Source organism: Urocitellus parryii, chromosome 8 (assembly GCF_045843805.1).
Source record: "Urocitellus parryii isolate mUroPar1 chromosome 8, mUroPar1.hap1, whole genome shotgun sequence".
Classification (NCBI taxonomy): Eukaryota; Metazoa; Chordata; class Mammalia; order Rodentia; family Sciuridae; genus Urocitellus; species Urocitellus parryii.
Window position 1 is genome coordinate 104,022,371 of NC_135538.1, and position 24,068 is coordinate 104,046,438.

General features: G+C 40.9%; 1 protein-coding gene across 1 annotated transcript; it reads right to left on the reverse strand.

Annotated features, from left to right (window-relative positions):
- Positions 1–673: 673 nt before the first annotated feature.
- LOC113186887 (adhesion G-protein coupled receptor F2) lies at positions 674–22,464 on the reverse strand. Its single transcript, XM_026394486.2, has 9 exons — positions 22,393–22,464; positions 19,891–19,933; positions 19,008–19,159; positions 16,791–17,024; positions 14,607–15,968; positions 10,784–10,825; positions 7,694–7,753; positions 1,145–1,227; positions 674–782 (listed from the first exon to the last, which is right to left on the reverse strand). The coding sequence occupies exons 1-9, from the start codon at positions 22,462–22,464 to the stop codon at positions 674–676; spliced, it is 2,157 nt and encodes a 718-aa protein (XP_026250271.1).
- Positions 22,465–24,068: the final 1,604 nt, after the last annotated feature.

Sequence of the window (24,068 nt, forward strand, 5' to 3'; positions counted from 1 at the left end):
CACACACACAACTAGCATCTAGGGACACAACAATTTAGAGCTTTCATGATTTATCTCATAATCTAAGGAATATGAGACTTCAAACAGCACATCACTGTCCCCTCAAAGGAAGGGAGATACCTCTGCAATAGGTTTTAACAGTAAGAGGAAGAAATGTTTTAAGTTACTATAAAGACAGCTTTGTCAGCCTCGTTAAAGAAGAAACCACTAAAGAATGCTTTTTAAAAAACATTCAGCTTTGCATTCAGTCTAAAGAAAGGGAATTGAATTTTATCATGCAAGAGGACAATTCAGGGACAGTGAGTCTAATTGCCTGACAGGATGTTTTTCATTTTTCACTCCTAGAAGTGAGCAATTAGAGCCTGACCGATGACTCTTTGAAGAAAAACAAACATAAAAGAGACTTAGGAAACAGTCCAACTTGGAGCTGGCCAATTTCTAAATAGTGTTCGGGAAGGATCCTGCAGAATCAAGCATTCCAGAAAATACCATCATAAATCACACATTTCTCCCATGCTGGAACATATTCAAAAACATTTCTTTCTTCAGGAGAAAAGAGGTATGGGCTTGGGACAGGTACTCACAGAATCCAGGAAGTAGATCTAGCAGCCGGGAGGTGGAGAATCACCCAGCTGGCAGGTTGGCACTGAGTTCCCACCATCATGCCCCGGCATCACGTGTGCCCACACTGGTGCCCCCCACGGTCTTCCCTCAGTGGCCATGACCCATCTTTTTCATCTTTTGGAAGGGAAGTCCGGGAGGCCCTGGTGAGAACCAGCCGCCTATTGTAAGAAGCCAATCTGACAACAGTATAGCTGCCCACAGCTTCAAGGCTTGTGTAAGTGTGTGAGTCACTCCACAGTGGGTCCGTCAAGCACACCTGAGAGAAATTACAGGTTTCTCTTGTCTGAAGCAGATCCATTAAAGTGAGTCACCTGTTTGTCCTGCCATTCCTCATCTTTATCTCAGATGATGACATGAGACTCTGTGTTCCACCGACTACACTGGTGTGAGTAGGAGAGTGATAATATGCAAGGCTGCATCACTATCGCTGATGATTTTAAAAGGTTTTTATTGCTTTTCTGCCTATACTGAAGTTGAACTTGGAGAAAACTGGCTGAATTTTCTATAGCCAGAAACTTACCCTGCGCCATCTTGGGAAGCGTTGAGGAACTGCACAGAATAGGTTAACTCCCGATGAACCTTGGAGATGACACATGCAATGTCCTGCACATCTCACAAAGGGGGTGACTTTTAGATAATTACATCAGAAAATCATTATCTAATCTCTAGCTTGACACCAGAGGGATTTATTTATTTATCTGATGATGAGGAACAGTAGTTCTTATTGAGCCTCCACCTGGCTGTAGGTAACTCAGACCTAGAATACATAGTCCACATAGTCTGCACTTGTGGGAAACTTCACTTGATATGACTCAGGCTGCGTTCTTCTCACTACCAAATAATTTCATACATAGTAATTCTGGGGTCTTCTATTTACAGGCCTTCCTTCCCTCAAAGATCTGATGCAAACCTGCCTTTAGATGTTACCAGAGGAAGGTATGGACAATAGAGAAATAAGTAAGAGGAAACTCTATTACACATTTTACAGTAATGATAGTCAAGGAGGCAATGTTTGTTGAAATGGGTCAGATTTATTTAGGTCACTAGTTAAATACTAGGTCATTTGGGATTTGGAAAAACCAGTATCAAGAGGTTGTGTAACCAAAGGACTTTACATATTTAGTGAACGCATTCTATATACAAAGCACCTTGCTCTGCTCTATAAGCATGTAAGTAGGTAACACAGTGAGCAACAAGGTTTTACAGTCTTATCTGGGAAAGAAAATTTATGCACATAAAGGACTCAAAGTAAACAATGTAACACAATATATACCGATGTAAAGTGAATGGGACAGGTTATAAATCACATAAAACATTAAGGAAGGAAGATCAGCATTTCTGGTTAGACCAATCAGGGAATACTTCTCCGAAAAAAAGAAAGTGAAGTTAAGCTTAGACAAGGACAGGGCTTAGAGCCCTGTGCCACACACTCTTGTTTCCAAGGCAGGGAACCATATATCATTACCAGAGTAGCATTGGATAAAAGGCTCATTCTATGGTAGTAAACTCAGCAGATTTTGTTGACTGATAACCCTAACATTGAACAGACCAAATTGAATGCTTGACTCTTTTATTTAACAGTCAGTCAACTAGTTCCTGTGGGCATATCTACATCCAAACTCATGCAAAGAGCAGAGCTATACATTTTTTTTGTTATGTGTGTTTGTATGTGTACACATTTCCACAAGTACTCTTTTAAAAACTTAACATTTAATGAGCAATTAATATTTGCCAAGTACTATTCTAAATACCTGCACTTGTCCATTTAATCTTTACAGTAATCCTCTGAGGTAGGTTTTATTATCTTCAATTTACAGAAAAGTAGTCTAAGGAATGTAAATGACTTTCCCAAGGATGGCCATAAATAAAATACTCTACCCATGAGTCTGCCCTAGGCAGTGTTAGCACCAATTTCTCCTTGGTCCACCTGACCAAGTCATCCCCTTTGTGAGGTGTAAGCAGGATACTGCATGTATCCCTGTCAAGGTCATCAGGAGCCAACCTATCCCATGCAGTTCCTCGACATTTTCTAAGATGGTACAGAGTAGTTTGGGGCTGCAGAAGAGTGAGCACAACTTCTTCACAGAGTCCCAAAATAATTCTGTAGTTTCTTGTACCATCCACGGGCCTTTCTTGCTTTAATGATGAGCATGGTGGGGTATCTTTCCCAATATCCTATCTCCAGAAGTGAGTACACTGTAGTGTTTTCATACCAGCTGTGACTGCTTAATGCATGATACAAACAACAGGCTAATCTACCTCCTTCTGTCCCTGTACTCAGAATCCTCAGCTGTAAAATGAGGCAATAAGATTTAGCCTTTTCTAAAGTCTGCCCAGATTTACAGTCATCTAACTACTTGGCTTTATAAGATTCCATCTTTGCCTCAATATATTGACTCTGGATAAGTGGCATTTCTTGATGCCTAATTTCTGTGCACTGAGAAAAACCAGGACTATGCCTATCTCACCTCCTTCTCTTAAGGAGTCTCTCCAGGTCTATTGCTAAAAGACAAATTCAAACCACTTTCTGACTCCATTTGAGAAGAATGCTATTGTTGTCCCAATATAAGCAATGCCTCTTGTAAAATCATTCTTTCTCCAGGTTGATGAATTTTTTCTACCTTCTGATGAATCTCTTTATTATTCCTTTGCCTTCTCAAACTTCTCACTTAGAGAAAGATTCCTTGGAGAAAAAAAAAAACAGAAAAAGAGACACTACTCGTGCACAAAGCGAGCCTCACATTCCTATTTCTACTGGAACATCAATAACACTGGCTTCTTGGTGAGATAATTGGGATCATCCACTGTTCCTTGGTTTTCTCCTGCGGCAGCTGGCAATGCACTTACTCTGTAAAGGGGCTTCTACCTATAACATTGTTCTCTATCAAGCAACACCTGGTTTGAAGGTTAAATTTGTTTACATACAAAGTTAAGAAAATGAGCAGCTTTGACCTTGAAATATGATATTCCCTTTCCCCATCACAGGCTTCAAATATACAGTGTTGGTGACAGAAAGTATAAACAGAAAGCCCTTCAGTGGCTACCTGATCTTGGAGAGAAAGTCAAGAACTGGGAGTCCACAGACTTGGGCTTCTGCCTCTGGCTCAACCTTTGATTAGCTGTGCTTCTGCCTCCTTGACTTGAAATAGGGTTTTGTTTTGTTTTGTTTTTTCTTTCTGATTCAAACTCTATGATTTTCACTTGGCTTATGACCAAAGGAGTCACATCTGTATATATATGGTTCATGGGCAAGACATATTCAGTAGCACAGAACAATTCAGAAGAAGGACTTCCATCCTCTGCACACTTCGTGCCCTCCTCTGACAGCTCCACGGCGTGAGGTTTCCTTCACTCTCTCTGGTGGCAAGAAGACAGGAATAAGCACATTTCTTCTTTGGGCTCTGCCATACCTGGAATGAACAACCTTGTTATGAACAGAAAATCACAGCTTTAACGTACATGTTGCAAAACCCAAAGGCTATTCACAACAATTGCATTATAAAGCTCACTCTTCCTTGAACCTTTGGGTAGAGCCCTCTTGGCAGATGGAGAGTCTCTTCTCTTGAGGCCATTCCAGAATCTAGAGAACAAACTTGTTCTATTGCCTACAAGTGTTGTGTTCCAAACCAAACTTCTCTTAGGAAAGACCCTTCCTTTTCCCTGCACTAGGCGCTGGGCATTGCCCAAGGCCCAAAGGCTGCTGGAGCCTGGAGTAAGGGGTAGGAGGCTCCCTCTGCAGGCCTGAATTGGTCTGCCTCCATTTCTGTTTCTGTCACTCTGTGTGCATCTGTGTAGTCATTCCCTCTACCTAATTCCGTGTGTCTGAGTGTCCCTATGCACCAGTCAGCCTCTCTGTGCTGCATCTCCCTGTCTCTGTGAATCCTGTGTCTGTCTCCCTCTCTGCTCTTCCCTTTCTAGATCTAGAGGGACATCAGGCCACAAGATTGGGACAGTGTACCTACACATGTCCATGTATGGAGAATGCTGTCTTCAACTCTGAGCCACCACGTCCCTCTGTCTAGATGTCTCTGAGCTTGTTTCCCCCCTGTAGCTCCCTTCTCTAACTCTCTCTATATACATTTTTCTGTCCATTTTTCAGACACTACCTCAAATGTAAACCAACTTTTACATTACTCCTAGGGCCTCTCCCAGATATGTTCCATCATAATTTCTTGATCTTTTAAGATGAGAAAAAAGAGAGAGGTGACAGTGGGAAATTTGGGGATATTGCTTATATAATTTGTGATGTCCTAGAATGGGAAACTAGGGGACAGATGGAAGAGAGGGAGCAGTTAAGCAGAGAGGGCACCTGTGCTCAGTGCTCTAATTCACAAGCCTTCTCAGACATGACTGATGGTTTTGCAAAGACGGCAAAAATTTCAGTAGCTCAAGAACTGGAAATGTGAATGAATTTCTAACTATACCAAAGTGACAATAGATTGTATGAAAGAATCCTTTCAATCAAGAAAAAATCATTTCTAATGACAATCGAATTATCATTTTTGAAAGAAGTGCCACACGTACGGCACATGCGTGGAGACCCTTTTGCTTTGCACTCACCTCCTGAGTTAGGAATGCATGTAGTTTGTTAGCTTGGCCCTTTGGTGGGTTGACAAGAGAATTCAGAAGAAAGGTCCTATGAAAGACAAAGTATAATTGTGCTTATCATTATTAGTTTGTTTGCAATTATCACAGTAATTTAAAGCACATGAGAATTTAAAGCAGAGATTTATTTTATCTTTTAACTTCACCCTTTCTCCTCTTTATATTAGAACCACTAACAACACAGGAATAGGCTGGTGTGAAAGGTCCTCCTCCTCTCCGGCCAGGCCTGCCTGGATGCCTCTCTTGAAGGAGTCCCTAGTTGGGGTTCTGGGAAGGGAGGAACACAGAGAGGATGGTATAGAATGGTTCTCGGACCCCAAGCACCCCTTCTCATCTGATCTGCTGAAATCCTCAACATTAAAGTCATTCCCTTCAGATGTACATGTATTGAAAATATATCTTTTAGGTATGTTTTAGATATATGTTGCCTAAGAGAAGTAACACACTAATACACTAGTAGATTTACTATCCCATTACCATAGGCTAATTCCTGATATTAGATGTAATATAACCACAGATGAGCATTTATTATCCTGGGTGTAGGGTATTGGGACTGACCCTGTCCAGGCAAGTACTACCCAGCGTGAGTTAAACCTGGATGTAGAAGATTGCTACCTACGAATCAGGGGCTGACAAAGCTGGAGAGGAGAACAGATGATAGACCATGCCTACTTCCATCTTCTGAGCAGGTTGATAAAGCTAATAAGCTAGTGAGCAGAATGCAGGAAGGATTTCAAGAAGTGAGCCAACAGTACCTAGTACTTAGACCCATGAATCCTAACCCCAGCCGTGCATTAGAATTACTGCAGTTTAAAGACATGCTTAGGCCCTAAAACCCTAGAGTTTCTGATGTAATTTTTCTTCAGTGAGGCCTGGACTATGGTTTTTTTTTTTTTTTAAGTTCCCTTGATGCTTCTAATGTGCAGCTGGCATTGAAAACCACTGACAGCCTATAGACAACTCACAATAAAGTACTGAGTATTGTTTGGACTTCTTCATTTAAAAACCAAAGAGAAATGGGCAAGATGACACTTTTTCTTTGTCACAGAAAGGTAGACTTTCCCTTTGGTGGCCTGAATGGACCGATACTGAAAGCACATTTTTTAAAAAAGAGTAGTGCTAACCTGGAAGAGATCAAGACAGTGCCCCCGAGAGCGCTGTGTCCGTGGACAGGTGACAGAGGGGTATGCTTAAATCAGGTGCACTGGTAGGAAGCAGTATTTATGAAGCAAAGATCCTTTCAGAAGGCTTTTGATGAATGCATCTCAGCCTTGACTGTACATTAGAATCATCTGGGAAGCTGTCAAAACTCCCCAAACCTAAGGCATACTGCAGACCCATCCAGGAGTATGACCCAGTAACCCCATTTTTTTGAATCTTCCCAGTTGATTCTCATGTGTGGCTGAGGTTGAAAGCGACTGCTTTAAATAATTATTAGTGTCAATACTCAGTAAATTTGCCTTTTTTTTCTGTCTTTAGCTGGAAGGAATATAGAGAAGTCAGTCATCTCCCAGGTGTAAAAACCAAGGACTAAGAACAAGATCAAAGCTTAGGTAAAAGTAAGGGTAGATGCAATAAGCAAAGAAAAGGAAGAAAAAGGAGAGAAGATAAGAAGGAGACAAAAGAAGTCAAAGAAAAGAGAATGGGAAGTCAAGGGACATAGGGAAAGGTGATAATAGTGCTACGCAGGGCCACAGGTACACAGTCCCAGAATGACCTGTCACCCACCATGTGCCTATCTTCTGTAGCACCAGCTCTTGACGGGCGGTGTTGGTCCTTTCAGATGTGGCCTGGAAAACTCTAGATCACCTCCTCTCTTGTTGCTGGTCTATGTCTTAGGTTAACCTCGAATCCCTTTTTGCTGCCATCTAGAAAGTTCCAGATTTTCTCTCACTCAGAACAAGTTTGCTTAACAATAAATGGCTTCTAAGTTATAAGAATAGAATATATGCTAAAGGGCATGTTATGGTCTATCCTATTAGATAATAATGACTGAAGCTTCTCTGCAACCTCCTTGAACTGAGCCCCAGCCTACTTAACTCCAGTTATCATGGCAACTGGCCCATCTTGAAAACCAAGCTCTCAAGAAGTTCTTTGTGTGGGATCAGAATATGACTCCCTGAAATTTTCACACTGTGGATGTCATGCAACTGATCAGCAGAGAACCATCAGTCTGGTGGGATCAGACTTCTCAGCTCCCCTCATTTCTCTCTTTCATTCTGTGCTCTCTTACATCTCCAAACCTGCCACCTTGTTACTCACCTCTAAGTGCATTTAGGCCTACTTTAATTTCTCTGGATTTCAAGATTTTATTTCTCTATAAATCTTGTACTCAGAAAGAATATGAACAGCTCAAACAGGCACTCACTTGGGGAAAAAAACAAATTACAGAGTGTTGAGGTGCTAGTTCTGCACTGTTATCTTGCTGGTTTAGCAATGCAAAAAATGCACAGGAGAGCTTTACCTCTGATATTCTGGCGATCCATTTCACAGAGTTCACTCGACCCTTTAAGGCTTCTCTTATCTGGATATTTTACAAAAGGAGTTAAGAATTACAAGGTTATATGAAGTTAATACATGTACCTGAACCTGGCAAATACTGTGACAAGGGAATGTTACCAGCCGGGTCCCTATTGGTAGAACACAGAGGGATCAGTAACCTGGTGGAATGGTCTGGGAAGGAATTGGGACCTTGGGGGAGACAGGAGGGGTAGAACTGGCTTAGGAGATTCATATTCAGGATCTTAAGCCTGGACCTAATGGCTAAGAAGTAAAGTTGGCCACAAGCTTGAGGATTTCAAACAAAAGGCTTTAATTTATTTATTGTACTTTATTTTATTTTTGGAACATTTAAATAGTTAATCACTTCCATAATTTGTCAATAATTCCACCCATTTCTAGATGAAAAAAGAAAGTACTATACAACCTAGCTACAGTCCATGGAATCAAGTAAATAAGAATATTAAGTAACAATTACATTTGGTTTTATAACTTTAAAGTGCTTTTCACAGTTGTCATATTGTTTTACCCCCCACCAAAAAAAAAAAAAAAAAACCTGCAGGATAAATATTATTATCCCCATTCTACAACTGAGGAAATTAAGGCTCCAAGATTGACATCTAAAATCTTCTATCTACTAAGAGAAACAACCAGGACTTGAATTCACATCCCCTGACTCCAGATCATCCTTTCCTCTCCTGTTGAATATCGTACCTCTTCTTATTTCCTCCGACTTTCCTTCTGCTATGAAAATGTTACTTACATTCCAAGGCCTTGTATAAGTTCTGTCTTCACAATTAACATATGCCAAAGCCCTCCAGTTCAGAGTGACTTCACCCTTCCCTGAAAATGCAGTTTTCTTTGTCACTCCCAACGTCCAGTGAGGGGTCAGGGGCCAGTGCACCAAGTGATCCACTGAGATTTGTGGAGATATATTAGAGCTCCTACTTACATTTTTTTTTTGTTGCCATTCTTTTTCAACTCTGTGTTGCATAATTATATACTTTTATAAGGTACACAATTCATACTTTAAAAATTAATAGTAAGCACATTTAGGCATACATGCTCACTGTTTTTAACTGACTACTACTTGTTTTTGGAGATGACTAGAAATTACAGTTTTCTTCCATCAATCATGTAGGCTCCTGTAATGCTTTCGAGTGTTAACCTTTTGAGGAACCTGGGATTCATAAGCATTAAGAACTCCCCAATTGCACACAGCTAGTACAGAAGCTCCTTGAATGACAATGGGACCGCATCCCCATAAACCTGTTTCAGTCAGTTCTGTGTCAGTGTGACCAACAAGAACAACTTAGGAGAGGAAAAGTTTATTTGCAGCTCACTGTTCCAAAGGTTCGTCTAAGGTGAGCAGAATCCACTGATTTGCATCAAAGTTGAGACAATGCATCATGGCCCTTTCTTGGAGAAAATCTGCTCAGTTTCTGGTGGGGTCAGAAAGCAAAGGGGGCCACGAGAAAGAACAACCAGGAACCCACCTCCTCAAGCCATGCCTACTTCCTGGGATTCAAACTAAACTACAATCCAATCATTTTACATTTGAATATTCTTGCTTTGGGGAGACACCTCATAACCAAACCCATTGTAAGTCGAATATCATAAGTTAAACTTAATCCATTTAGCCTACCGAACATCATAGCTTAGCAACACAGTGGAGTATCAGTTGTTTACCATTGCAACACCTGGCTGACTGGGACTTGCCAACACCCAGCCTGGTGAGAGAGTATCACACTGCACATTTCCAGCCCAGGAAAAGATCAGAATTCAAAATTTGAAATAAGGTTTCTACTGAATGCATATCACTTTTGCACCATCATAAAGTGAAAATTTCATAAATCGGAACTTTGTTAAGTTAGGAACTATTAGGTACATAGAAATATCAAGACTAATATGCTTTCACCTCTCAATAATTTTTACCAGGTTGATATGATAACCTTAAAAAATGCTGAAAGGACAATTGTGAAAGTCTTCTTTCATAAGCCTTTGATATCAACCTAATAATAGAATTAGCATCCATACTTTTTAAAAAGCCACAACTTTGCAGTGAAGATGTTTTGCTTTTGTTTTGTTGTGTGTGTGTGGGTTTTTTTGGGGGGGCATATCTAACCTTGTATTATCCCTTTTGAGTTTATAAATTATTTTTTTAATTGGTAGAAGGTGTTTGTATCTATATCTGAGAGGGTTGTTTGCTATTCCAAGAGGCAACACAATACAAGTGGGGGAAAGGGGGACAATCTCAGAAGCCTCAGTAAACATCTGAGGTTTTATTTGTTTAATTTTTATTTGTTCTCACCACTTACAACAATCAACACTCATCTGTGTTTAAAGAATTCCCTTCCTTTAGTCCACTGCTCTTCAAGGTAAAAATCAGGAACTTACTCATCCAACCAATTCTGCAGCTAAGGTACAGTCACACAACCTGAGTTCAGATCATCAGCCCCCTCAATGCAAAAAATCAGGTACCACTGAGCCCCAACAGGCTGGGTTGGAGGTAATCCCCCACACAGCAGTAGTAGCAACTCTAGTTTAAGCATCCACTGTGTAACATTGGCCTATTGAGTTTTGCTATCTGTGCCAAGCCAAAGGGCAGGAACAATGGTATCCCTCTTGGAACAGCTCTGTCCTGTGCATTGGAGACAATTCCTGCAATGGAACCTCCAAGCCAAGGAGAGATCCTCCCAAAGATGGCACTATGAGATGGAACAAACCCCTTTTCTGAATCAGTGGGACATGGTGGGTTTGTGCAGAGTTCTGAACAAGCTACTTAATCACTCTGTTTCCCCATCTGTAAAATAGAAAATGGTAATACCCACGATCGATCGCTTTAAGGATTAGAACTAATGTGCATAAAATACTTATCCTCTCAAGAGCTCAAAAGGTGGTAGATGTCACTTTTGTTATAAGAAACAGTGGTGCTCTACTCATGTGACTCTACACATGACTCAGGTGAAAGACTCTCAGTGGCCTTTACAAGTGAGCATCTCAGGGCCAAGTACTGGTAACCCAAGAAAGAAAAAAAAGAATTTATATACGGTACCTTCGGGTCCAGTATTGTTCCAAACACCAGGATGAAGAAGCCCTGTGAAAGATAAAAAAGGGAGGAGAAGCCATTTACAAAATGATAATAAATACTAGTATTTATCATTCCGCCACTATTTGGGTAAAATGAAAACAATATATTCAATCTTTTAATTTCCTATTTTAAGATCCTAATTTCCTATTTTATGACACTGTGAAACCTCAGCAAACCAAACAGAACAAGGTCCCTGCTTCATACAGGAATATTTGAAGGATTTTGTTTTAAGGTGAGCAAAATAAAAGTGTTTAGCATTTTGCAGAAGCTATTCCTCTTATTGGAATATAATGTTCCAAGAAAAAGTTAGGCAATTGACAGCAGCCTTGCAGTCCCTGAACAATAAGTAATGAAAGAAACTTCCACAACAAAAAGCAAAAAGAAGTGTGCTTAGCTTCCCAGGACACACACAACCTCCTTCTCCCATCCACAGCAAAGAATATTACAAAACTTTGCAAAGAAAAAACAAACATATGCATACTCAGAAAAAATAATAAATCATAAAATAGATTGACTTTCTAACCATATTGCAGCTGCTCCAAAGAAGATAAAATAGAGGGAATTGATTGGTTCTTCAATCTCCTACCATCCATACAAGAGGAGGATACCATAAAATGAAAAACAGGTTGTTCCTTTGCAATTTTAGTCCATTTGAGTTTCTTACTTTTTTCACCACAGATTGCCACAAAACTTCCTTGGACAAGGAAGGATAGGGAGTAGTCCCATTTTTCAGATAAGGAAAAGAAAGCTCAGACAATCCACTTTCATTAAGTGATAGAGATATCCATTGGCCATGGTGGCAGGGGCGGGGGCGGGGGGGGGGGAAGCGAAGAGTTTTTTTGAATGTTCAGTTACTTACACTATGGATCAAAAAGGGAAGTGAGATAATGAGACCTTTTCTTTAGGCCTCCTTATGAAGTTGCTCCAATTTCAGAAGTGAATACAAACCCAGTCAGAAGCCTGTTAAGGCTCATGGGTTTAACACAACTGGCACCATAAGGATGTTACAATCAGATTCATCAATGAGAATAAACACTCAACCTACAGTTAACAGTTTGGTAAAAGTCCACCTGAGAGATGGAGGACTTTACAGAAACAGTATAGAGCCACACAGCTCATTCATTCCCCTGAACATATATACCTTTCCATCCAGTCTGTCCAACAAACATTCAACACCTTGCTCCACACATAGCTTTTATCAAATTGCTCTTTTGTGTGACACTCTTAGCCTACATGATAATTATTGAAACCTGTCATTGTTTCTACTAAAAAAAAATGTCCTCTGGACTACAAAATATTATTCTTAAAAAGATGCTTAGGACAAATACTTGTCAGCCTGGTTTTGGTGCTAGGAATGCATTTGGAATCAGAATCTAAATGAGGCTGGCTCAGAAATTTAAAATGTTGAAGATCTGGAAACCACCATTCTAGCATGTTTCTGCCACAGAATCTGCATTCTTTGGCTAAAGGACTAAGAAGAGTTTCTCTCCTCATAAGATTTTCAGTTCCTTGGGGTTGACTTATTTATATTTATATTCGCAACAGTTAGCACAATGAATGACACAAAATAAATACTCAATAAGGATGGTGTCTCTGTATTGAGTGTGTATGTGTTTGATAACCTTATGATACACTCTGCCCCTATACAGCCACAAACATGTAAAGGAAATGTTCAATTAAAATCACTTCTCATTGGTTTGTGCCCTTTGGGGAAAGTTACCTAAAATGTCAATGAGAAGATTTAGACAAAAGATTAGTCATGAAGTTTAATATCTGAAGGAGAAGGGATGAGAAAGTGTACCTAATAAGAATTTATCAGCCGCATCTTTGCATTTCTTTTAGTAGATAAAACACAATTTGAGCAAGTAAACCCCAAGGTGTTCCCCCAGGTTTTAATATATGTGCTGTATATTTCTCCTACTAAAATAGCTACAAAGGGTCCCCAAACCTCACCCAGCCCACAATTACCTCCCATAAATAAAAGGAGGGGATACCAATCAGAAGTAACTATGGATCGTTAAGATAGCAGCTAACTACCTAATACACCTCCATAGTAAAGGGGATGGTTAAGCCATTGGAGATACTCCCATGGGGTTGGGACCAGGAAATCTTCAGAAGAGTCTTCCTCACACACGTCTGGGCCTCCCAGCATATTTCAGAATCTCTTTTCTGGCTCTGTCAGCCTCAGCTGCCTCTTGTGTCTTCTCATCCTAAGAATCTGCTTCCCTCCTTCTTCCTACCGGGCTTTCTATGTCTCTCACCTCATGACTGTTATCTCCTCTCCATGACTGACTCCTCTTCCTCTCCTCCCTTCCTAGGCATCATGAAGATGTATTGATCCAGTGAGATGCTGGTAAATAACTATGAACTCTCCTTATTTGTAGTATTTACCCATCTTTATGGTTAAGTGCTCTCACTGGGGCTGATTAAATCTAGCAATACAACATGGCTGAGCATGAAGGTAGGAAGAAATGGGCAGTGAACATCATTATTTAGTATTTCCACCATATGGATATAGCAAACCCAAATCAAGAGTATAGTAAAATGTTAGACAAATGATTAGGAAGTGATTAGTCTCAAAGTATGATCTTTGTTTTTAATTTATTTCATTGCACATTTTAATTTTGGCTGAGGATTGCGTTTATAACCAGCTCACAAAATTCCTAAGAATGTGTCAGTTCCCATGAGCCAGAACAAGCCAGCTCCAGCTCAGCCCTGCCTTCTGCCCTCCCCATGTCTGGCCCTCACCCATGCCCTGCTCTCAGCTCCCCAATGACTTCTACACACAGAGCCCCAAACTGCTCCTGGCCTAGAGTCAAGGCAAAAATTGAATGGAAATTTCAATTCATCCTAGTATGACTAGTGCTCACAGACTAGTCCAGAAGAAAAAATCACAGGTGAGATGGCCCCAAGGGAGACAAAAAAGGAAAGTGCTGTGGGATGAGACATGAGCTACGGTCCCTTGGAGGACAGGTATGGGATATGCTGAACTGAGACTTGGAAAACTGGGTTCTCACCTCAGTCCTATTTATGACTAGTTTTGTAAACATGTGTGAGGAATTGATAATTACTAATTGCTATACAAATGTACAGAACAATAAATAGCTTCCATAGAAATGTGAGGCATCCTATATTATTAACATAGTTGTCATACATTATTTTCAAACCCCTATATTATGCAAAATATTTTATTAGCATAGAAAATTTGTCAAGGATAAAACTGTGAATGTTGTTAATTCATACAAGATATGAGAGAAGAGAAACCATTTTTAATGCCACTCTATAGAGCACAACTTGTTAAAATAAGATGGTTTCCAATGGCAACTAAAAATTCTAAGTAACAGAAAATATAATAAAAAATTTAATAACTCCAGTTATAACCCTAAATTTTGGGAGAGGTGTTATTGTTTAATTTCTCAACAGTAACAAGTCAACCTAGTAGACACCTGCTTGTGATCTTTAGATTATTTTAGTACTTTGATGCTTTCATAATCATGATTTTTATTTCCAAACAACTCTATGAAGTGGACAATATGATATCCACTTTATGTATAAGAGAAATATGCTTGAATAAGTTAAGTAAATATTCCAAGATCTTATTAAACATTATTAGTAAATAAGAGGGTCAAAATTCAAATCCAGGCCTTTCTGGAACAAAGGCTAATTTTCTTATTCCAGATATACTATTTAATTGTCTTTTGTAAAATCTGATGCCACAGACTCCTGATCACAAAACTTCTTCACATATTCTCTCACTTCAATCTTGAGCAGAAGCATCTGGACTTACCTGGAATGCGTTGAGCAGGGAGAAGATAACGTGGAAGGCCAGGGAGCTGTCATCAATGACTGTGGCTATTCCGAATCCCCAGGTCAGACCCAGCAGTGGTGTGAGGATGGCGATGTTCTTACTGATTCTCACAATGGCTCTCACTTCCTGGAACATGGAACTGCCAATGGCAGCTCGCTGGGTCTTGGTGATGACCAGTGTGACCGTGATCAGGTTGACTATCACAATGGCCAGAGCTGGGACCACAAAGGCCAAGAGGGCTTTGGTGGTGTCCCAGTTAAGCCAGCAGGCCTCTGGCCGTAGGTAGCCTTTGCCAGGCTCCGTGACAGCAACTGTAATAACAGCAATGACCAAAGGGCACCCATAGCCCACTGAAAAGAGAGATGCCACCAGGACTGACTTGGGCAGTGTATGGAAAACAACCAGAATTCCATAGAGGATGAGGAGTGCCTTGGCAAGCATCCAGAAAAACACAGAAAGGTAAAAGAAATGAACAAAAAATGTTGCTGCTACACACCCATTGTGGTGTATCATTGAACCACTGAGAAAGGAAGCCACAATGAACCACACATCAGCCATCAGTAAGGTGGCCGCAATGTTAGCGATACATAGGTGGCGTAAGTATGAGATCTCGGTCTTCGTCACTTGACCCCACACCAAGGCCTCGATGGACAAGCAAAGGATCAGGCTGAGAATCGAAATGCCCAGGCCTATGTATGTGATATAAATCAGAGTTGGGCTCTCCAAGGTCTGAGGTGACATAAGAATTGAGAAAGAGGTAAACAACTTGCTTGGCCAACATTTGCAAACAGCTTGCTGGGAGTTTTCTTGAATCATTTTACAGGCCTGCTTGTCCCATCTGCTCTCCAGGGAGTGCCAGCCAACACACTGTGTCTTCCTTTCCTCTGACTTGCTGATCTTTTCGAAAATCAGTGAGATTCTTTTAAGTTCCTTGGGCAAAATGACAGACAGAACAAGCCCATTTGCAGTGACACTTTCCAAAAGACTGGCTTCCAAGATGGCCCCAAGAGTTGGAAATGCAATGCTGATGATCTGAGAAGGGGAAGGCACCTTCTGAAGTTCTTCTTGACTAATCAACACCCTCCCGGTAACTTCATTGCCAGTGTCATTAACTTTCATGGAAAAAGTGAAATTCTTTCCTGTGTTGTCTTCAGAAATGGTGGTGCCCATGGTATGAATGAAGACGTCTGATATGTCAATGGGATGTTTACTTACAAAAAGCTTTCTTGCAAAGGAATTGACTGAGTGAAGCAGAACACAGCTGCTGTTTCTCTCAGGAATGAAGGTCCAGTTTGAAATGCTTTTGCTGTTAAGAATGTGGTTGGCCATGGTGCTGTAACTCTGCCAGTGAAGAACTGGTATTAGTACTGAGCCACTCTCAAACAGCCAATGCATTCAAGATTCACTTTTACAAAGTGTGGTCCTCCGACCAGCAGCACAGGCATCCCCTAAGAACGTCTTAAAGGCAGAGACTCCTACCCCAGATCCTACCCCAGACTTAATGAATCAGAGTCAGCATCAGAACAAGATCCCCAGGCAATCTGCTCATTTCTATCATCAATTCCACTTCACAAAAATTACAGTTTGTAAAACTACAATTTGCTTAACCTGTCAAGTACCCATCATGTGATTAAAAACATCTGTTAAATTCCAACTGTTGCAGAATCCTATACAGGAACATAGTAAATGGGAAACTGACCCCAGAGGCTGAAGCTACTTTTTAACTACCCTTTGCTTTTTGAACAAAAGAAACAGATCCAGTTCCATTTCAACGTTTCTGCAGAGAATATGGCTATTTTCTTGGCATTCCATTATTTTCTGTTTTAGTAACCAGCTCTAACTCACAAATAAAAGTAAGAAAGATGTTTCTCTCTGCCAAAGCTAGAATGATTCTTAGAGGTTTACAGCAGCCAAAATTGGAAAAGCAGACTCCAGTGTCCACCACAGTCCCAAGTAAGTGCAGTCTATAAATGTTTGTTAATTCAACAAGTTATTCATTCTTTCTGTCTTCATTGAGAGTTTACTGAGCACTTGCTGTGCTAGACACTGGAAATACTGAGGTGGAAGAGTCTTCAGCCTCCAGGAAGCTCAGAGAATACTTCAAGTAACCTAAATTCCTTTTCCATGTAGACAGTGCTCTACTAAATATCCAAGGCCACTCACCTTCATCTTTGCCTCATCAACATCTGTCAGCAGAGCTGTTGAAATGTTGTGTAAGAGCTGTACAATGACAGCGATGTTTCCTGGTATCCGGGGAGACCTCTTAATGTTTTTAATCGCGCAAGACAAATCTTTTGGACACTTTTGCATCAACATATCTGTTATGGTCTCAGATTTTCCAGCATATTCATTTATTCTTATGGTTTCTCCAAATGGTTTAGCTAAATATGAGTCCTCCTAAGATACAGCCAAAACAAAGAAATTTTTAATATGTCATGTTTATGTTAAGAGTAAGAGTACTTTTACCAAAATTTACCAGGCTTATTGTACAATTGTGAATTGCGTAATGATTTTCTGTTTTCCATTTCAAAGTCACATTTGGGGTAGAATAACTTGATCAATACCAAGGTAAATGAACCAGAAAAAAAAAAAAAAAAAGAAAACCAATGGCCTACTCCTGAACCCCTCCTTCAAAACAGCAACTGTCATCTTTCACATTAGATTTTGGACAGCCTCTGTGTATACATACTATGTGTGCATCTGTGTGTGTGTGTGTGTGTAGAGAGAGAGAGAGAGAGAAAGAGAGAGAGAGAGAGAGAGAGAGAGACTAGATTTCTAGTGACATTTAAGCTTTTATTTACTATTCCCCAAAACCAAAGTCTGAGACATGACTATAACTGAACTAGATTGAACAAAACAATTAGGACACTAAGGTACAAGAATGCAAGAATGTCTAAAAACAGTGACAGACAGTGTCTCCCACTGATTCAGGCTCAGGGTCCCATGCTTTATGGTAGAAATGGTAAACTATGGCCTCTAGGTAACTGTCTTTTTTTTTTTTTTTTGGTTTGTTTGGTTTTTTGCTTTTTCTCTTTTGTGAATAAAACTTTATTGGAACTCCACTGGCTTATTCACTTAAGTATTGTCAATGGCTGCTTTCACACTATAATGGAAGAGCCGTATAGCAGTAACAGAGAACATGTGACCCACAAAACTGAAATTATTCACTGTGGCCCTTTATACAAAAGTTTGCTGACCTTGCTCGGAAGGACTTCCAGCCTACCCTTTCACAGGAAGAGGAATCTGTGGATCTAGAAGACATGCCAATGCAGAGCCCTTTGCCCTGTTAGAGACATGTAAATGCCCTACTCAACACTCCAGGTCTACTTCTAGGGCCTGGAAGGGCTTCTTTCCCAAAGCTAGATGACACCACCATCTTAGGGGTGTAAGAGGTTAAGAGGCACTGTTTTCAGGGTATTAGATGCATGACCTTGGCAGTGCACTGCCTTTGAGGAATAGAATGGAATCTGGGATGGAAGCAGACAGGTTATATCTTATTTAGCAATTTTTAAGTTAAAACATTGAAATATTAAGACATATGGTGTGTGGGTCTGCACATACACCTTTGCTCAATCTCCCCAGATGTTAGAACTGGGCAGCCTCTTGAAGTCTGATCAGAGACTCTTGGTCTAATACCCACTAAATACTCCCTAGAGATGTGCACAAACACAACAACAACAACAACAACAAAGGAATGTTCCTAAAACAAAAGAAATGCTAAAGCAGAGACTCCTCTGAAGGAACCAGGAGCTGATTTACCTGCACAATAGTAAAGCTCCTGCCAGAAAAGGAGAAAAAGAAGCAAAGGAGAAGAAATAGCATTTGACTTGAGTTTATTAGACTTTAATTAAAAAGCTATGGAATTACTTAAGTATATGTGAAAATGTTCGTTTGATGACAAAGTCATTCCCTTTAGGCCAGCTGGCTTCTCACATTTGAACGACAACAGAAATCACCTGTGGATCTTGATAGACAACAGATTCTGATTTAGCAGGCCAAGGTGGGGCCCAAATTCCACATGTCTAAAAAGTTTCTAGGACTGCTGCCAGTGGGTGAAGGATGCCTTGTGTGTCAGAGCTTTGGGGTGTTAAAGAGCTAACTGAGCAGTTTTCTATCACAATTGTGGCACCCGTTGTAGCTCTAACCTAAATGACTGGGTTCCTTCATGTCAAGAAAGGGTGTGAGGAACTGAAGCACAAATGCCCAAAATTAAGAGAGTAGAGATATGCAGGTATTTAGGTATTAACAAACAACCTATTACCACCCCACCTCATGTTCGTCTTCCCCCTAATGCAAGCCCAATATGAATTGCTAATTCAAGGTTCCACTTTTTTCAGAGAGCCCACAAAAGAATTCATGTTATGAGAGACAGGATATTACCTCAAAGATGTTGAAGGCATTAAGAGTCCGGCAGGTATCAGTAACTTTGTACCATTTGTTTTTCCTGCATGAAAATCCCATATTTCCCTCAGTGCCTGGAGGGCAAGGTTGGCTGCAATGGGAATTGTCCATGCAGACATCATCACATACACCTGGAAGAACAAAAGATGTCCATATCAGATTGAAAGCTCTGAGATCTAAGTTATGCTGGGCCAATCACCAAGGTGTCCCTGAAGTAAAGGCACATAAATCTGGTGGATGTCAGGTATCTTTTCTTGGTAAAATGGCAGAAGATTAAAATGAATCAGTGGGCATCACATAGTTCAGCAACAAAATCCTATCGTGTCTGATAGAACCTTATCCTGAACTCCAATATATAAAACATATAAAAGTGGAATTGCCCCAGTTAAATTGGGCCAGAAGAGTCCACAGCTTAGCCCACTGGGTCACTCTCCTGTGCCCACAGAAACCCCTGGGCAACTCCTCAGATTGCTAAAGCTTTCCAGATCAGCTCATTTGGAATCCACTGTCCCTGATGTTCCTAGAGAAGCCCTCCAGTTCTAGAAACTTATAGTGTGTTACATCATTAATGAGTTTTTCACAGATCCCTTTTAGCTACCTCCCTAGTTTGACTCCACTCAATACAAAGGATCTGTGGCAAAGAAGTCTCAGGCCAGGATGGAGTAGGGAATGTTGGGAGGAAAGAGGAACACACCTGTGGTCAAAGGCACAATTTAACACAAGGAAAAAAAAATAGAGTCCAAATACAAGCTACCAAGATGTCCCATCTGCTATGCCATGTGACAGAGGACTGAGAATGGCCTTCTGTTACAATATAGGACCAGTCAGCCTTCCATGTGATTAGGAACTGCTGCCAACATACCATGTGGCCTGGCAGGCACCTTCTCCGTGTTTTTGTTGGCAGCCTAGACAGAAAAATAAAAAATTCATGTCAAAATCAGCTGTTGATATGCAATCCCAATGGTCCATTTTAGTCACAGATGAATAACTATGTCTGAATCAGCTGTGAGGACAGTGTGGCCACTGGAATCTGAGCTGTGAAGTGTGGCCCGTGGCCCCATTTTCCCCTCGGCCCTCCCTCCCATTGCACGAAGTAGGCGTCCACTTCTGTCTCCCGTAAGAACAGTCCACACTCTGTCCACAAAATACATTGTGGACAGAGGTGGATTTACAGGGAAACTAATGAAGGTTCACTTTGCTTCTAGAGGCCCCTTTGAATTCTGGGAACACAGGACTGAATATCCTTGAAATCATGGATGTGATATGGCTTATTTTATAGTCAAGAGAATAAAGTCTTATTACATAAGCAGAATAGCTAAAGTTCTTCCACTAAAAGAGTACTAAAATAATAGTCTTAAGAGTTCTGGAAGATTCTTTAGATCACTCAGTCCAACCCCCTTATTTTACAGATAAGAAAACTGAGGCCTTGCTAGATGAGGTGCCCTGCACAAGGCTATATAAGGAGTTCCTCTCATGGCTGAGACTAGAACTTTACTATCTCCTTAGGGAACAGTTGTTTTTTTTTTTTCAAAGAGCCAGCCCATGTCTACCTGCAACAGGTAGAGTAGGTATGTGGAAGGAAGCATAGGCTTATCAAGGGGCCCCAAACCCATCCTGATAGAGCCATGTTCTTCAACACACTATGGGAAATGTAGTAGGAAGTCAACATTCTGGATGAGACTTGACCCATTAAACCAACTCCAGTGAAGTCACATCATATCAATCAGGTATGCGGGCAGAAGGCCATGGTATGAAGTTTGCAAGTAGTTCTGGAAAACCTGTCTTCTTAAATGAAGGACCTAATTCAATCCTTCCCAGTTATTTTCCAAAGCATGCCATATGTGACTCCTCTGATCATTTCATTTCTAGGGGGCATGCAGTGTGGGACACTTCAGCTTCAGATACCAACAATCCTCAACCTAATAACATAAAAAGAGACAGTTGCAAATCGGCAGCCTGCTCAACTGGTTAGGCTGCCCCAGTGCGAGGGCAAGTCAAGAGGGGGCAATTCCCAACTGTTCAGGGCCCAGAAACTTCTATAATAGAGGGGAAAAAAGGATAAAATGTCCCTGATGAGGTGATCCCATCAATCAAGAAAAACAAAGCCAACCTCCCATCCTCTGTCTACACTCTACATTCTGTCTGGTAGAAAACTGTGGATTAGGGGCTAGGAATGTGGCTCAGCAGTGGAGTACACGCCAAGCCTGTTAGAGCCCTGGGTTCAATCCTCAGCACCACATAAAATAAATAAAATAAGTGTATTGTGTTCAACTACAACTAAACAATAAATATTAAATTTTTTTTAAAAGAAAACTGTGGATTAAAAAATTGAATTAAGAGGGGAAATAGTACCATGTTGTGGGGTTGGAGTGTCTCCTGCGAAAAAGCTTCTAAAGGGTCTTTAATTTCTCCTGGAACCAGATATGCATTCTGTGTTGGCGGAAGGAAAGTCATGGAAAAGAGTCCCACCCATACTAGTTAAGGCAAACTACTTAGAAAGTAAATATTATTTGGAAAACTGCTAAAAAGAACTTTGAGTCTCCCCTGCTACTCAAGAAGGCTTTACTAAAAAGGAACATATTAAAATGGAAATAGCAAGAAGCTGAGAATCTGAAGACAGATGTTCTCACCTTGGCCCTGTAGCTGAGCAGGGTGCATACCTCATGCAAATTACATTCTAAAACACTGGCCTCAATCTCTCCATCTATAAAACAAGGGAGTGGAGCTTCACCTGTCAATCTCAGACCTGTGGTCAAATAATAATACTCTCTTCTCAAGATCTCAAGATGCTCAAAATATTTTTTTTCTCTCTCTCACACTCTCCTTCCACACCTTATTTTAAATAAGAAACTAATAGGGAAATTTAAATGACCTATGGTATGAAAGAAAATATTCCAGAGAGAGGCCCATTTTTGCTATTCATTATCAGTTTCCCAAAAAAGATGCTTTTGCCATTTTGACTAGGATGATGCACTACTGTGCCAAACCCGTTTTAGATCCTGCCAATTAAATGACATTAATAACTCCCAGTCATGGTGGTAACTCCACCACCTCTACATTTTCAAGAGCCCCTTAGGAAATAGCATCACCCTGATTATAAGCAAGGGAAAGGATATGAAAAGAAGTTTATTACCCTTCATTTCAATCTTATTGCATCTCAGAATAAAATGGGGGGAAATAATTTGTAGCTACTGGCTGACATGGGTTTTTGTTAACTGTAGCTGCAGTTTCTTCTGTCAGAGCTGTCACTCCATCATCATCCTCTCTAGCACATGGGCTCTCAGGAAACTGAGAGCTGGTTGATGGATTCTGTTGTCCATTTACATTCCCCACCCATTTCCTCCACCTTTCCCCCTTTTCTTACCTGACTTAATATCTTACAGGATTCTGTGGGCAAAAGAAACACCAAACAGAAGAACAAAAGTGTACAAGTCATTGTCTTCCACACAGTTGAATTTCTTGCTTCTACAAAAATAAACAAAAGGGCAAAATATCACAAATTGGAAGCTCTCATCATTCTATGCCACCGCAGACCATCAGCCTGTGAGACTGGGCTCTGTCTTCAGTGCTGTCCACTCAGAATTTTCTGCTCCAGAGGTGGTGACCCATCAACTTCACCAGGAGGCTACAGGTGTAAGCACCAGCCCACACGGGGAGGTACAGGCAATTGCTGAGTGATCCCTCACCCTCTGCTGCCAGCTTACAAGTCACACCTAACATGGGAATCCCTCCAAATGAAGCTGCTGCTTACCAGATTTCACCTCGCCTACGAGGTATAATAAATAACAGCCTGTGTTTGGGCAGCAGGAATGATGGTTCACTCTCTGGGTTCGGCAGGTCTGAGAAACGTGTAGGTGGCTATAGTGGAAGATGAGCTGGGGTTCCTATGGGTAAGCTCAGCCAAGATACATTTTTTGAAAGACAGTAAGCACCAGACTTGGCCTATTATCCCACCCTCCCCAGTAATTCTCATGGATAGGTAGTGATTTCTTTAAAACTAATCTGCTATTGTTATGTTTACCAGAAATGATGTCAAAACTCAATGGATTTCTTGACACCAAGAATGCCTGGCACGTGGTGGGAACATAATACATTCAATAAAGGAATAAGGAGGGAGGGAGATAGGGTGTAAGGAAGAGAAGAAATGAAAGAGGGAAGGTAGATGGAAAGAGCTGAGGATTTGTATCAGAATCTGTGTTCTATAAAGGATTCACCGAAGTTTTTTCTTTTTTTTTTTTTTGGGTTTGGCTTACTTTATTTTCTATTCTTAACACTTATTCTAGGGACTGGTGTAGAAATGGGAAACAAAGACAAAAAGAAAGAAAGAAACTATTTATACAAACTTTGCTTTAAAAGAAAAAAAAAAGCCACCGAAAGACCCTTACACTTTCACCCTGCCTGCCATGAGTGATGTTGGTCTTCAACGTATGGCTACAGCAACATAAATAAACCTCTATCTTACATTTACGAATACCTACTCAGGTCCTAGGAGCACTCTGAAGACACAAAGGAGGCTTTAGTACAATTGGGGCCTGGCACACAACACTAAGAAACAAGTAGAGGCTGCCATATGCAAGACTTGGTGTGGACATCAGTCTCATGTTCCCCCGAGGGAAGTTAGATTAGCAAAATGGTGCAGCATACTTAATGTGGAGGAGTGGGGGCAGTAAAATTTGGAGAATGAGTGAATAAAGGAAGCAGATTGTGCTAGGCTATAAATGAGAGTGACTCTTAGCAAGTCATCAATTTCCTTCCTCACATGGACTCAAAGTGGTCAGACCTGAAGGTGCAGTGCAAAGTCCAGCCTGGCTTGGCCTAGAGGAGCTACCTGGTCAGGTGTGGATCTGTGAAAGGTGCCAGCTGAGTCTCACTGACACTGTCCAGCAGGGCCCTGCTGCTCACTAGGGTGCTTCTAGAACTGCCAAGGAGCTCTACATTGGAACCATATGACCCTTGTGTAGGAGGCAACCATTTCCCCAGAGTTGATTTTCTGAGGAGAGCTGATGAGGTGAGAACTGTGTTGTGAAAGGTGCTGTGTCA